Source organism: Bufo bufo, chromosome 2 (genome assembly GCF_905171765.1).
Source record: "Bufo bufo chromosome 2, aBufBuf1.1, whole genome shotgun sequence".
Lineage (NCBI taxonomy): Eukaryota > Metazoa > Chordata > Amphibia > Anura > Bufonidae > Bufo > Bufo bufo.
The window spans coordinates 339,237,107-339,251,240 of NC_053390.1; the positions used below are offsets into that span (position 1 = coordinate 339,237,107).

The 14,134-nt window shown below is 41.5% G+C and overlaps 1 protein-coding gene across 1 annotated transcript in view; it reads left to right on the top strand.

Annotated features, from left to right (window-relative positions):
• Positions 1-14,134, top strand: part of LOC120989137 (guanine nucleotide-binding protein subunit alpha-14) — a 158,819-nt gene that overhangs the window by 72,591 nt on the left and 72,094 nt on the right. The window contains exon 2 of the mRNA XM_040417054.1: positions 3,419-3,603. Coding sequence (XP_040272988.1) covers positions 3,419-3,603 — 185 coding nt within the window. The remainder of the gene's footprint in view (positions 1-3,418; positions 3,604-14,134) is intronic.

A 14,134-nucleotide genomic window follows, 5' to 3' on the forward strand; every position in this document is an offset into this window, starting at 1 on the left:
CCCATACAGTGTAACGTCTCCTTGTGGGCCCCATACAGTGTAACGTCTCCTTGTGGGCCCCATACAGTGTAACGTCTCCTTGTGGGCCCCATACAGTGTAACGTCTCCTTGTGGGCCCCATACAGTGTAACGTCTCCTTGTGGGCCCCATACAGTGTAGCGTCTCCTTGTGGGCCCCATACAGTGTAGCGTCTCCTTGTGGGCCCCATACAGTGTAGCGTCTCCTTGTGGGCCCCATACAGTGTAGCGTCTCCTTGTGGGCCCCATACAGTGTAGCGTCTCCTTGTGGGCCCCATACAGTGTAGCGTCTCCTTGTGGGCCCCATACAGTGTAGCGTCTCCTTGTGGGCCCCATACAGTGTAGCGTCTCCTTGTGGGCCCCATACAGTGTAGCGTCTCCTTGTGGGCCCCATACAGTGTAGCGTCTCCTTGTGGGCCCCCCCCCCCCCCATACAGTGTAACGTCTCCTTGTGTTTTTTTATTTTAAACTGGTATTTATCGCGATATATATCGTTATCGCGATAAATTTTTTAATATCGTTATCGTCTGAATATTTTTGATATCCTCCAACCCTAAACCCGTCACATTGTGTGCAGTCCTGTCTGCAGTCAGCATGATGTATGTAGAGAGACAAATTGGCTCACCTTCGCTAATGTGGTCTAAAATAGGGGTACACAATATTTTTTGGTCTGGGAAGCCAAGTTCTATTTCAAGGAGCCACAAAAGAAAATAAATAAATCAATCAATCGGTGCTCGTTTACATTGGCCTATTGCACAGGCCTATGCAAATAGAATGTGGTCATTCGTTCGCAGTCGTTCCTCCCTCGTTCCATTCTATTAATTGTCGGCAGCACATCCTTGATTACACCTTGAGATGTGCTGCCGATAATAGTGTATCTTTCATCCTGATCATAGATGCCCATAAGCCAACAACAAACACTTGCTGGTAAATTGGTTGATCTGCTACATCAGGCATGCCCAACCTGCTGCCCTCCAGCTGTTGCAAAGCTACAACTCCCAACATGCCCGAACAGCCTACAGCAGGGCATTGTGGGAGTTGTAGTTTTACAACAGCTGGAGGGCCGCAGGTTGGGCATGCCTGGGCTTCATGATTATACAGGCCAGTTGTCAGGAATGAGCGTTCCTATTAACACTTGTTCATTGTAATTGGCCCAAAAATCATGGGCCCCATTCACATGACCGTTTCCGATTTGTGGCTAATTATAGGACATGTTCTATTTTTATGTGGAACTGACTTCCGCATGCAGACAGCATATGGTGTGCAGTCCCTGTTATTTGTGACCCCCCCAGTGAAATGAATCGGTCTGCATCCGCTCCACAAAGTGCAGCTCTGATGCGGATGAAAAATATGGTAGTGTGAATGGGAGACTAATAGGGCCCTAAGTGGGGACCTTTCCTTCCCTGCTATCCTGCCTCCTAGTCATACAATGAGTGTTTTCCTTCACTTTCCAGCAGGAAAAGCTCATTGGTTATTACTGCCTTCTGTCTCTGTTCTAGATTACTAGCAGAATAACCCGGCTTCACACGGGTATATTTCACCTATTTCATGTAATCTTTGTGTGTGTGATTAAAAGATATATCCAGTGACCTCCACAGTGCCCCATCCCTTAAAATGTGACTTCCTTAACACTCCGCACCTTAACTCTGGCCTCCACAGCACCTTGACCCTTAACTGTGACCTCCACAGCACCTTGACCCTTAACTGTGACCTCCACAGCGCCCTGACCCTTAACTGTAGTCTCCACAGTGGTCCATCACCTTTACTGTGGTCTCCACAGTGGCCCATCCCCCCTTAACTGTGGTCTCCACAGTGGCCCATCCCCCCTTAACTGTGGTCTCCACAGTGGCCTATCCCCCCTTAACTGTGGTCTCCACAGTGGCCCATCCCCCCTTAACTGTGGTCTCCACAGTGGCCCATCCCCCCTTAACTGTGGTCTCCACAGTGGCCCATCCCCCCTTTAACTGTGGTCTCCACAGTGGCCCATCCCCCCTTAACTGTGGTCTCCACAGTGGCCCATCCCCCCTTAACTGTGTGATTGTGCCATATTTGCATTTTTTTTGAATTATCTCAATAACAGTGAATCTTAGAGAGCTGAGACTGGGTCTAAAACCTTCCCGGACAAGTACCTATGTGCCAAATTTGGTGCAGATCAGTCCAGTCATTTGGCCGTGCATACACAAAAGACAGACCATATATCTATCTATCTATATCTGTGCGACAGGCCCCAGTAAGAATGTTCCCTTAGTAGTGGTTAGGGAAAGTGTTTGGAGGTTAACCCTTTAATGACACTTACTTTTTTTTGGGGTGATTTAGTGCATGTGGTTGTTTAAAGTACTTCCACAAATGTTTTTTTTAATTCTCAGACCAGTTAGGCCTCTTTCCCACGGGCGTTGCGGGTGCGTTCAGGGAATATTGTTGCGTTCTTCAATTTTTTTCCACGCGAGTGCAATGCGTTTTGCACGCGCGTTATAAACTGAATGTTTGGTACCCAGACCCGAACCCAGACTTCTTCACTGAAGTTCGGGTTTGGGTTCGGTGTTCTGTGGATTTTATTATTTTCCATTATAACATGGTTATAATGGAAAATAATACCATTCTTTAATACAGAATGCATAGTATAATGTCAATTGAGGGTTAAAAAATAATAAAAACATTACTCACCCCATCCACTTGATTACGCAGCCGGAATCCTCTTCTTTGAAAATAATAAAGTAATTGGGGTCCCGGGTCACTCATCCCTCATCTCCTTAGCAACCACCCGTGAAAATCGCATCCGCACTTGCTTGCGGATGCTATGCGATTTTTACGCCGTTCTATTCATTTCTATGGGGCCTGCATGATGTGTGAAAAACATCGCTCATGTACACAGCCCCATTGAAATAAATGGGTTAGGATTCAGTGCGGGTGCAATGCGTTCACCTCACACATTGCACCCACGTGGAATACTCACCCGTGTGAAAGGGGCCTTAGAAAGATACATGATATTAACCGGGGTGAAGGTAATCTTCTTACAGGCGACTGTATTTGTAAGTTATAACCTCCCTTCTGATCCTTAGCTGTGTCATGTGACCATACACTGCATAACTGAAACCAAACTGATCCGTTATGCTGCCCATAGACTTCTATTATGACGGAATGCCTCTTAAAGGCATTCCATCATAGAATTTCGTTATGGCCCGTGGTAATGGAATCCATATCGGAATTGTAATAATACCTGAACTTTTAAAACACAAGTTCGCTCATCCCTATTCCAGACTTTTTTCCGCCTTTTGAACCATTTTAACTTGTGGAAGTTACCTGAGGAAAAATAAAAATGGCATGCTGTTTTTGTATATGGAAAATAGAAAAATTGCAAAAGAAATTGACCATCTAATAAACCTTCTGTTTGATACCCTCAGGCACTGGTGAGAGTGGGAAAAGCACCTTTATTAAGCAGATGAGAATTATTCACGGCTCTGGTTACACAGATGAAGATCGACGAGGATTCACAAAGCTGGTTTATCAAAACATATTTACTGCCATGCAATCTATGATCCGAGCAATGGACACACTAAGGATACAGTACTCTTCCGAGCAAAACATGGTAAGTTCCCGCATCGGCTCTCCAGGAAGTTTTAACTAAAGACAAAAGAATATGGCATGTCTTGTTCTGTATCTTACTAAAAAAAAATGTGGTCTTAAGACTGGCCTTACTTACATCGGTTTTAATTTTAAAACACAAATGCACCAAAATCCTGGCTTAAGCCTCATTCATACATCAGTGTTAGGTCAGTGATTGTGAGCCAAAACCAGGATTGGAGCCTCCACAGACATAAGGTTTTGGCTCAAAATCACTGACCAAACACTGTGTGAATGAGGCATTAGGGGACCTCTTAATAATGTTGCATCTTGGGAGGTCCATGTGCCAGATACTGATTTCAATCGTAATTCGTGTCTGTAAAATATGTCCGGCACCTCTGCAAAATCTGCAGCGTATTTCTCTGCAGAAACCGCAACGGTTTCTTGGTTTAGCTAAACTGCAAGTGAACACTTGATGCGGGTTCCAGCGGAGTACATCCAGGCACTGCACCAAGAAAGGACATTTTATTTTAAAGCTGTTGTCCACCTTTAGCCGTCAACCCCAGTCTGCTGTACTTGTTGGGAAAAAACGTACTTGCCTGTTCCCCGTCGCTCCCTTCCTGGCATAGACTATAATAAATGTGCCAGGCAGGCAGTGCCTGGCCCAGCACCAGTCACTCCTTCCCACTCTGCCCTCTTTTTGGAAATATGTTGAGCAGGGTGCCAAACTCCTAAAAAGTTGTAAAATTTTGCTAAAGCAGGATAAGCACCAAACTTGGTGACTTTCATTGCCTAGGTATGTAAATTTTGTTTTAGCCCTTCTGGAAGAGAGCTAATACGTACCATCCTAACCAGAGACTCTTCCAAAAGGAAGAGACACCCATCAGTAACTGCTGTTTTGGGGGTTCTTTCTCCACATTAGTACATAGCGGGGACCTGGCTGGATTAGATACCTTTGGCTCAGCTCTAGGAGATACAGGTTCTCAGTGAAGAGATTCAACAGTCTGTGGAGACTTACTGACAATTCTCAATAGGAATCAACTGTCTTCTAGCAGCAAGAAAACTCAAACATCATACCAGTGAAACCAGAAAGGGAAAAGACAGTGTACTGATGAGAAACCCCTGGACAGCCAGCTACAGTTGGGTGTCTTTTACTTTGAGGAGCCTTGGGTTACACCATGCAACAAATAAAAAACACTTTTCTTCTTCAGTTTTAAAGTCTTACTTGAGCAAGGACCAGTACTGTTAAAAGTGCTTCAGGTTTCTGCTTTTGCGAACGGTCATATTTTACAGTTGAAAAAACCAGCAGTAGTCCCCCATCATGTTGGGATTCCAGCAGCCTTGATACCTGTTCTCCATTGGAGAGCGGTTCCATAAAGATATTTCTACATGTTGTTCACTTACGCATCACAAATTGGGTGGGAAAAAGTCAAGATGGGAATGTAAGAAATGCACTTTCAATGACATTCGGCAGCCAAGTTGTTCATATGCTGTAAGCATGTTGTCTACAAATTCAGCATAGTTTGCAGCTCATCTGTTCCCAAGGAAGTTCTGCATTACTAGCACAAATGCATCCCAAGCTGCAAGACACACTCGCTTTGTCAGATTCTTGCGCTGATCATAAGTAGTGTATTTGCCACATTTGTAGCAGAAATTGTCTGGATCGTTAACACATTTGCGTTTATCCATTTTAAGTTTCAAAACTGATAGCACTATAACAGATCACTTTATCAAAATCTGTCCAGCTTGCCTCATATACTTACTGCTGACATCAGCCTGAGTGCGTCCGAGCAGGTCTGGACATGTCCATTGGAATATCTCCAAAATAATGCATTAATATTATAACTGAATAGGTTTTGCATGTACGGAGGAAGTCCGGTCCCCAAACATGGCACCTGCTTGCACGTGCAGCGGGCGCCATAGCCGCCGGGCTTCTGCTATTTTAAAATGGCATAAGGCTGATCGCATACATTTTCCCTTTCAGATGTCATGGTCAAATGTGACCACGGCATCTGCGCAGTCCGGAAGCGGAAGTCACGCACTTCTGCTCAAGTTCAGATTACCCCCCTTTCCTTAAAATAAAAATACTTAATAAAAAAAAATAAACATCATGGCCATGCTATTAAAATATAACAATAATAATTGCATATGAGAAATGGCGTAACGGGGAAAAAACAAACAAACAAAAAAAAAAAACAGCCAATTTGCCATTTTTTGGCACTTCAACTACCCAATAATTTTTTTTATAAAAAGTCATCAAAAAGTCGCACACACTTCAAATTGGTATCACTGAAAAGAACAGATTGTCTCACAAAAAATAAGCCCTCACACAGCCCCATACACATAACTACAAAAAAAGTTATAGGGGTCAGAATATGGTTATCAAATTTTTTTTTTCCCTCAAAGGTGTTTTTTTTTTTTTTTTTTTCAGTATTAAAACGCAAGAAAAATTATACAAGTGTGGTATTGTTGTAACTGTGCTGACCTGGAGAATGAAGATAACAGGTCAATTTTACCGCATAGTGTACAGTGTAAAAAAATTATAAAAAACCTTTGATCAGAATTGCGTTTTTTCCCAATTCTACCCCATTTGGATTTTTTTTCCCGCTTCATACTACATGACATGCAACCATAAATGGTGCCATTAGAAAGTGCAACTTTTCCCGCTAAAAATAAGCCCTCATAAGGCTATGTGAATGTAAAAATAAAAGGACTATGGGAAGGCGGGGAGTGAAAAACGAAAACTCAAAAATGGAAAATCCCAGGGTCCTTAAGGGGTTAAAATCTAGACGTGTCAGGAAAATTACGAGTTCATATTTGGAATCGGCTCGCTCATTTTTAGTATAAATCGCATGTTTTTCTCTCAGTAGCAAAATCATTGTTGCGCAGTGTTATTTAACGGACTACCAAGCTTCCTTTTTGGTGGTTTTACACGTGGCGTTTTTTAGAGCTAAAAAACAAAAACCGTTTTTTGGCAGTCTTTCATGCAGCTTTTTTAGCCAAGCCAGAGGCAGATTCAAATGGAATGAGAAGTATAATTGAAGGATTTATACTTTTCCTCCCTGCTGGATCCAATTCTGGCTTTGGCTGAAAAAAAACTGCATTTTTTTATTTTATTTTTAATACTGTGTGTGAAACCAGCCTTTCGGGTTGTATTTGATGCCTCTCTTGTGCTGCACTGCAGATTTATTAGGGTCCATTCACACGTCCTCAAAATGGGTCCGCATCCGTTCCGCAATTTTGCGGAACGGGTGCAGACCCATTCATTTTCAACCGGGTCGGAATGTGCTGTCCGCATTTGCGGATCCGCACTTCTGCATCTGTGCTTCCGTTTCCGCAAAAAAATAGCACATGTCCTATTCTTGTCTGCAATTGCGGACCAGATTAGGCATTTTCTATCATAGTGCCGGTGATGTGCGGTCTGCAAATTGCGGAATGCACATTGCCAGTGTCTGTGTTTTGTGGATCCGCAGAACATTTACGGACATGTGAATAGACCCTTATTGATCTGAGGCTTTTCAGTGTATTTGATTCTGTGAGAAATGCTTCATGTCATTCATAGTGCACCACTTTTCATTTGTCTCCATTCATTGGATCTACAGCAGTGTAAATGGTCCGTATTGCTTCTGCCTACAGGTTTTGTGGATTTTGTAGAATGCTTTTAAAAGTATCCTAGACATGGGGTACTCAATGGACAGAGAAAGTGATCCCCATAATACCAATAGTACTGCTACTCAGAAACCTTAAAATAGGAGGTGTAAAAGATGGAGGACATGTAGGAATTATGTTCTAAGAGTTGTCTAGCCTTTAACCCTGCAGAGACCAGCCTATTTTGGGCCTTAATTGCCAAGCTTTTTTTTTTCCTTTTTTGAATTATTTTTTTATCACTTTTTTTATCACCTGAATTGATGGGAGCAAAAAAGCTCCCATCAATTCAGGATTTTTTTTTTTTACATTGAGAGGTAGCCTATGAAGCCCTGCCAAAGAGCTGGAAACCATAGCTTGTCCTCTAGTTGCCATTTTAACCCATTGGCAAGCCGCGACAATCCGCGATAGCATATAAACTACATGGGTGTCAAGCACCTGCTACACCCGGCATGGGTTAGGCTATAAAGTATGATGCTGTGTAGGTGTAGGCTGTCCAGTATAATGCTGTGGGCCTACGTACTGTACTCAGGTGATCATGAGTACAGTACATTAGACTCGCTATCAGAAAGGACCTGACTGTATCCTCCACCACTATGATCCCATCCAGGAGATTTCTCAGTCTATTATGCTGTTGGTTCTGCTGATCATTTGGGTCTAGATTTCTGGAGATAATCTGGTCCTTATTGTGTCCTTTTAGAGTTTTCTACACCGCAGCCCTGTTCAGAACAGAATTTATGCAATTATTGCTGCAGATTTTAGGGCATTTCCGACCTTGTAGTTTGACATTCTCCAATCTCTTTTCAGTATCGGACCTAGTCGACGGGCTGTGAACACATAAGCCCATAGCATCATACTTTATCTTGGTTACTCATGTGCAGTTCTGGGGGAGTCACACTGTGAATTTTTTTTTTTTATGAAGGCAAAATATATTTGTATCTTCTGAAAATGTTGGTCCAAAAACAATAGAAAAGGATAATTTTTATCTGTTTACACTAGTAGTATGTAAAGTATGTCTTTTTCTACGTAATCTTTTCTCACATCTCATCAATGTCTATCGGTTTTCACGTGAATATTTATCCTCCGTACCTGTGTCACGTTCCGGTATGAGGTGCCCAGTGAGGTGTAGCCATTTTCAAGAAGGTTTAATAGTACCTGCAATGTATCTGTTTCATTTTTGCATGAGAGCATAATCCTGATTTCAGCTCTGCGCTTTATTTGCTTAGCAGAGAGGTAACAGGCCGCACTAGAGGATAATGTTGTGGCAGGTACCACCTGTCATTTCTCCTGCCTGCCTGTGGTCTTGATCCGTGTGCACACTCGGATGATCACTGGGTGAAAGGTGTTCTTTGCAGTTTGTTGATCCATTTTGGATCCCCACGTCCATAGCAAGGGTAGCTTTTTAAAGTAAACCTAATCTGCTGGCAGCATGCTATAGAGCAGAAAGAGCTGGGCAGATTGATATATAGTTTAGTGGAAAGATTCAGTATAAATTGTAATTTATGCTTTTAACAGTCTGCTATTTTTATGCTTGGTAGTCAATGTAGGTGGCCATTCTGATATCTTTCCTTGTATGCTTAGTCTTGCAGTCTTAGTGGTCAGCCACTGAGTGACGCTGCCCACATGACTTCGAGGAAAACAAAAAGCTGAGATCTAAATGTATACATTACATTTTGCATCACATAAAGGGGTTGTCCCACAAATAATATTCTACAGTTTTCGAACCAGCACCAGAATCTGAATACTTGTTGTAATTTCATGTAATTAAGGGTCCATTCACACCTCCGCAAGTGTTTTGCGGTCCGCAAATTGCGGTTACGCAAAACACGGGCCCTGGCGGACCACACATGCCAGGCACTTTAAATAGAAATGCCTTTTCTTGTCCGTGTCTGCGGACAAGAATAGGACTTTTTCTATTTTTTTGCAGAACGGAAGTGCAGCTGCGGACTGCACACTGATGGGTCAGCACCCGTTCCGCAAAATGGCGGGACCCATTCATGCGGACGTGTGAATGAACCCTAAAAATGTATTACATCCACTGGGCTGCTCAATAAAATGATCTGTATAGCACAATCTGCTGTTTGCTCTTTTTCCAATTTCTATGTCCTGGTCACTGAGCTCATGCTCAGTTCTAGCCTTCAACTGCCACTTGCTAAAGCAGACAGGACATGCCCCCAGAGCTGTCATCTTGAAATAACTTTAGTAGAACATTTGGAGCAATGACTGGGAAGAACTCTGGATCCATGTGAGGTACAGGGCTGGTTCTAGCTTTGTTAGAAAGTGGTTGTAAGTTTTTATTTTTTCTTTATTTTTTTTAATTTTTTTACCTTAATCGTCGGATAACCCCTTTAACCTATTCCCAAAAACGATATATCAATCTGTTGAGCTCCTCCTCCCCTATAGTCTGCTGTCTGCAGAAGAGACTGCATTTTCATGGTGCCTTTTTACCTTGAGGACCATAAGATTACCGTCATCAATATAAAAATAATTATATTTTTTCCCATTTAAGAATGTATTTGAACAATAAATAAAAGCATTTCCACACTTGTCATTTTTGGGGGAGGAGTTATGACACGGGACAAATGTGACTATTTAGGTTACTTTTAATGGAGAGCCAAATGAAGCAAATTTTTTTTTGTTACAGCAACTGAAGTCCGTACACTTCAGTTGCTGTAACTAAGCCATTTCATGAAATAACTGGCAAAAAGCTAGATCCATTTGTTGATAAGAACTTATATTTTGACTCAAAAAAAAAAAAAAAAAAAAAAGTATTTTAAATTCTTAGGGTACTTTCACACTTGAGTTGTTTGATTCAGTTTGCCTGAACTGACTGCCTGATCAGGCAAACTGTATGCAAACGCATGTCATTTTGTCTGACTGATCAGGCATTTTTCAGACTGATCAATCAGAAAAATGCATTGCAGTACCGGATCAGTTTTTCCGGTGTCATCAGGCAAAACGGATCCGGTAATTATTTGTTTTCTCATTTTTAAAGGTCTGCTAATACATTCCTATGGAAAAAAAAATGCCAGATCTGGAATTCAGGCAAGTCTTCAGTTTTTTTCGCCAGAGATAAAACTGTAGCATGCTATGGTTTTCTCTTTTGCCTGATCAGTCAAAATGCATCCTGATGCATCCTGAACTGATTACTCTCCATTCAGAATGCATGGGGATATGCCTGATCAGTTCTTTTCCGGTATAGAGCCCCTGTGACGGAAAAGAAAACCGCTAGTGTGAAAGTAGCCTTAATCAGATAATACAGACAATTAAAAACATGGGACAAATACGTCCCTTGGTCCTCAAAGGGTTAGTTGTCCAAGTTATTTTTATTGCTGACCAATCCTGAGGATAGATCATCAATGTCAGATCGGCGAGGGTCCGACACCCTGGTTGAAGGGAAGGCGCCTGTCATGCCAGCGCTGCCTACTCTTCATTGTTTACCCGCTCGCCGTCGCATCAGCAGCGGTGAGCAGGTGTAATTACACCTAAGCCTTCCCAGTCACTTCAATGGGACGGATCGTTCCTATTGAACTGTATACTACAAAGCCGTGTAATTACATTGATCACTGCTGCTTGTTGTGACAGCTAGCAGATAAAAACGGCGCGCACCTACTCTTCATCCAGTTGATGGGTCGGGGTGTTGGACCCCCACCGATCTGATGTTGATGACCAATCCTGAGGATAGGTCATCAATAAAGATAACTTGGACAACCCTGTGGTTATATGCCACAGGAAGAATGCCGTCCCATCCAAGTTGTGACTTCTATGGAAACCGCTTACATATTTAATCATAAGTCAGAAGTACATTAAGAGAAAACTTGCAGGTAACTAAATGCAGTTGAATTATTTATTCATTTACTTTTGAGTTTATACTCCCTGCCTTCCAGGAGAATTAACTTTTTATTTTTCCATTCATTTATCCAAATTAGGGCTTTTTTTTGTTGGTAGTTTTGCAGTTTCCAGTTTTCATATGCACCATATAATATTGCATATGATGTAGTGGGAATCTGGAAAGAAAATCAAAATGGGGAAAAAAATCTGCCATAGTTTTATGGGTTTAAATTTTATGGTGTTCCCTATGTGGTAAAAATTACATATTAACTTCATTTTGTGGGTCTGTACAATTAGTGATACAACATTTTTATGGTTTTTATTGTGTTTTCATACTTTAAAAAATATATAATTTTGGAAAAAATAAAAAATTTGGTATTTTTTATTATTTTTTTTTGCATTGCCATATTCTGACAACTTTTTTGTATTTGTTTTTACCTCTACGAAGTTGTGTGAGGATTCGGTTTTAGCATTTATTTTTTTCGTTCATCATGTGGGAAAAATACTTTTAGGCCTCTTTCACACGGGCGTTGCGGAAAAATGTGCGAGTGCGTTGCGGGAACACCCGCGATTTTTCCGCGCGAGTGCAAAACATTGTAATGCGTTTTGCACTCGCGTGAGAAAAATCGTGCGTGTTTGGTACCCGAACTTCTTCACAGAAGTTCGGGCTTGGGATCGGTGTTCTGTGGATTGTATTATTTTCCCTTATAACATGGTTATAAGGGAAAATAATAGCATTCTGTATACAGAATGCATAGCAAAACATCGCTGGAGGGGTTAAAAAAAAAAAAAAATCATTTAACTCACCTTAATCCACTTGATCGCGTAGCCCGGCATCTCCGTCTGTCTCTTTTACTGACTAGGACCTGTGGTGAGCATTAATTATAGTTCAAGGACCTGTGATGACGTCACTCCGGTCATCACATGGTACGTCACATGATCTTTTACCATGGTAAATGATCATGTGACGTACCATGTGATGACCGGAGTGACGTCATCACAGGTCCTTGAACTATAATTAATGCTCACCACAGGTCCTAGTCAGTAAAAGAGACAGACGGAGATGCCGGGCTACGCGATCAAGTGGATTAAGGTGAGTTAAATGATTTTTTTATTTATTTTTTTAACCCCTCCAGCGCTGTTTTACTATGCATTCTGTATTCAGAATGCTATTATTTTCCCTTATAACCATGTTATATATCCCTATATATTATAGGTCTGAAGCATATGTGACCACAACCATCATAGCATAAAGAGAAAAAAACAATACAAATCATATTAATTAAAAGCACCAGAGCTGCACTGCTGGCAGGTTGGCAAATGTCTCATTCTGATAACATCTGAGTCATTGTCTATTGTTCTAGTTAGCTAGGGCATACTCTTGTCATGTTTCATTTATTAAAAAGAAAAAAGAAAAAAAAAGTGCAGCGTCTATTATTGGAAGTACACTGGACCGCAGCCTCTTCAAACAGCTGGGGGATAACCTGTTTATAAATTTTTTCAAGCTTTTATATATTTTAAACGCTTGCTTTACCGGTCTTGATACGGTTTCTCCTTTATTTACGTCTAAAGCTGAATTCTGTAGGTTTCCTGATATTAGTCCAGTGCACTGTGGGAGCTTAGATGAGTTCCACAGTTAGAACTCCGCATTGTAGGGAAATATTTGCTGATTAAACCTTGTGGTGACCTTTTAAGGAACACAAGTTAGTATTGGATTTCCACTCTGAGCTGTATTAAAGTGGATTTCTGCCCAAAATGTAAAGCTGATTATTGCTGTAACTTCTGATTTGGGAGCTTATGGCCATTTTTATTTAAACTTATTTTTGTAATATTTATTCAGGAACCCTGAGGTCACTTTTAGCAGTCATGGCTGGCCAGTTCTTTTATGTCTGTACTGATGGAAAAGTTGTACATATGTGACGGCCCCCTTAGGTACTGGCATTTTTCTGTTTTATTATGGTGACCATTTTTGCTATCGGCAGAATAAAAGTAACGTAATTATCGTTGGTCATCAATTTTTGCAAAAACAAAGTGCCAGTTTTACCATCATTCTTGAGAAGTGAAATCAAAAGTAACAACCAATATGGCTGCCCTTTCTGTTGTCCCTTTTGCTAAAACCTGAAAAAGAAACCTGAAAAATAGCAGTACCATAAGTAGAACAAATTCTGTGGGAGATTTATGAAAACTGCTATGAAGGAAAACTGGCCTATAACAACCAATCAGATTCTACCTTTAATTTTCCTAAGGAGCTCTGAAAAATGAAAGGTGGAATCTGATTGGTTTCTATGGGCAACTAAGCCAGTTTTCTTTTACACCAGTTTTGATAAATGTCCCACGTAATAGTTTTCAGAGTTTGGCTTCTGTAACTTATGACTTGCTAATAGTCACTTCATGCTGTGGGTAGAAATACTCTTTAACATGACAGCTGGTATAATGGAGATCTAGTATTTTTAAAGGGGCTTTCCAGGTTTTTAATATTGACCTATCCTCAGGATAGGTCTTCAATATCAGATCTGTGGAGGTCTGACACCCGGCACCCCTGCCGATCAGCTGTAGCAGGAGAAGGCATGCTCGTGCCATCTCCTGTCTCTCTTCTTGCTCGCTGCTGCCATGTCTATGGCAAGCAGGAAGAGAGACAGGAGATGGCATGCGGCACGTCACGTGCCTTCTCTTCATGCAGCTGATTGGCGAAGATGGCGGGTGTCAGAGTCCGCCAATCTGAGGATTGGTCATGAATATTAAAAGCCCGGAGCTCATTTTGTTGCTTGTATGATATTAAATTACAGTCTGATCTGTTCATGTGTAACCAAACATGACAAGTGTTATTTTAACAAGCTTTTTTCTAGATCCTCCCCAAAATTTGCCTACCTTTTTAACTTTCTATGGAAGCTTGGTTTGTAGATAGACTTGGACAACCAGCACTAATCCTACCATCCTACTATTCCTGGCATCAGTACATAGGACACTGGCATACACAAGGCACAAGAGTAGTAAGGTATTAGAGCTGAAAGCGAAATTGTGTCAAATTATTGTTATAATTGGAGATCCCTTCTGGAGCTGAAGCCCGTTTTTGCACCAGA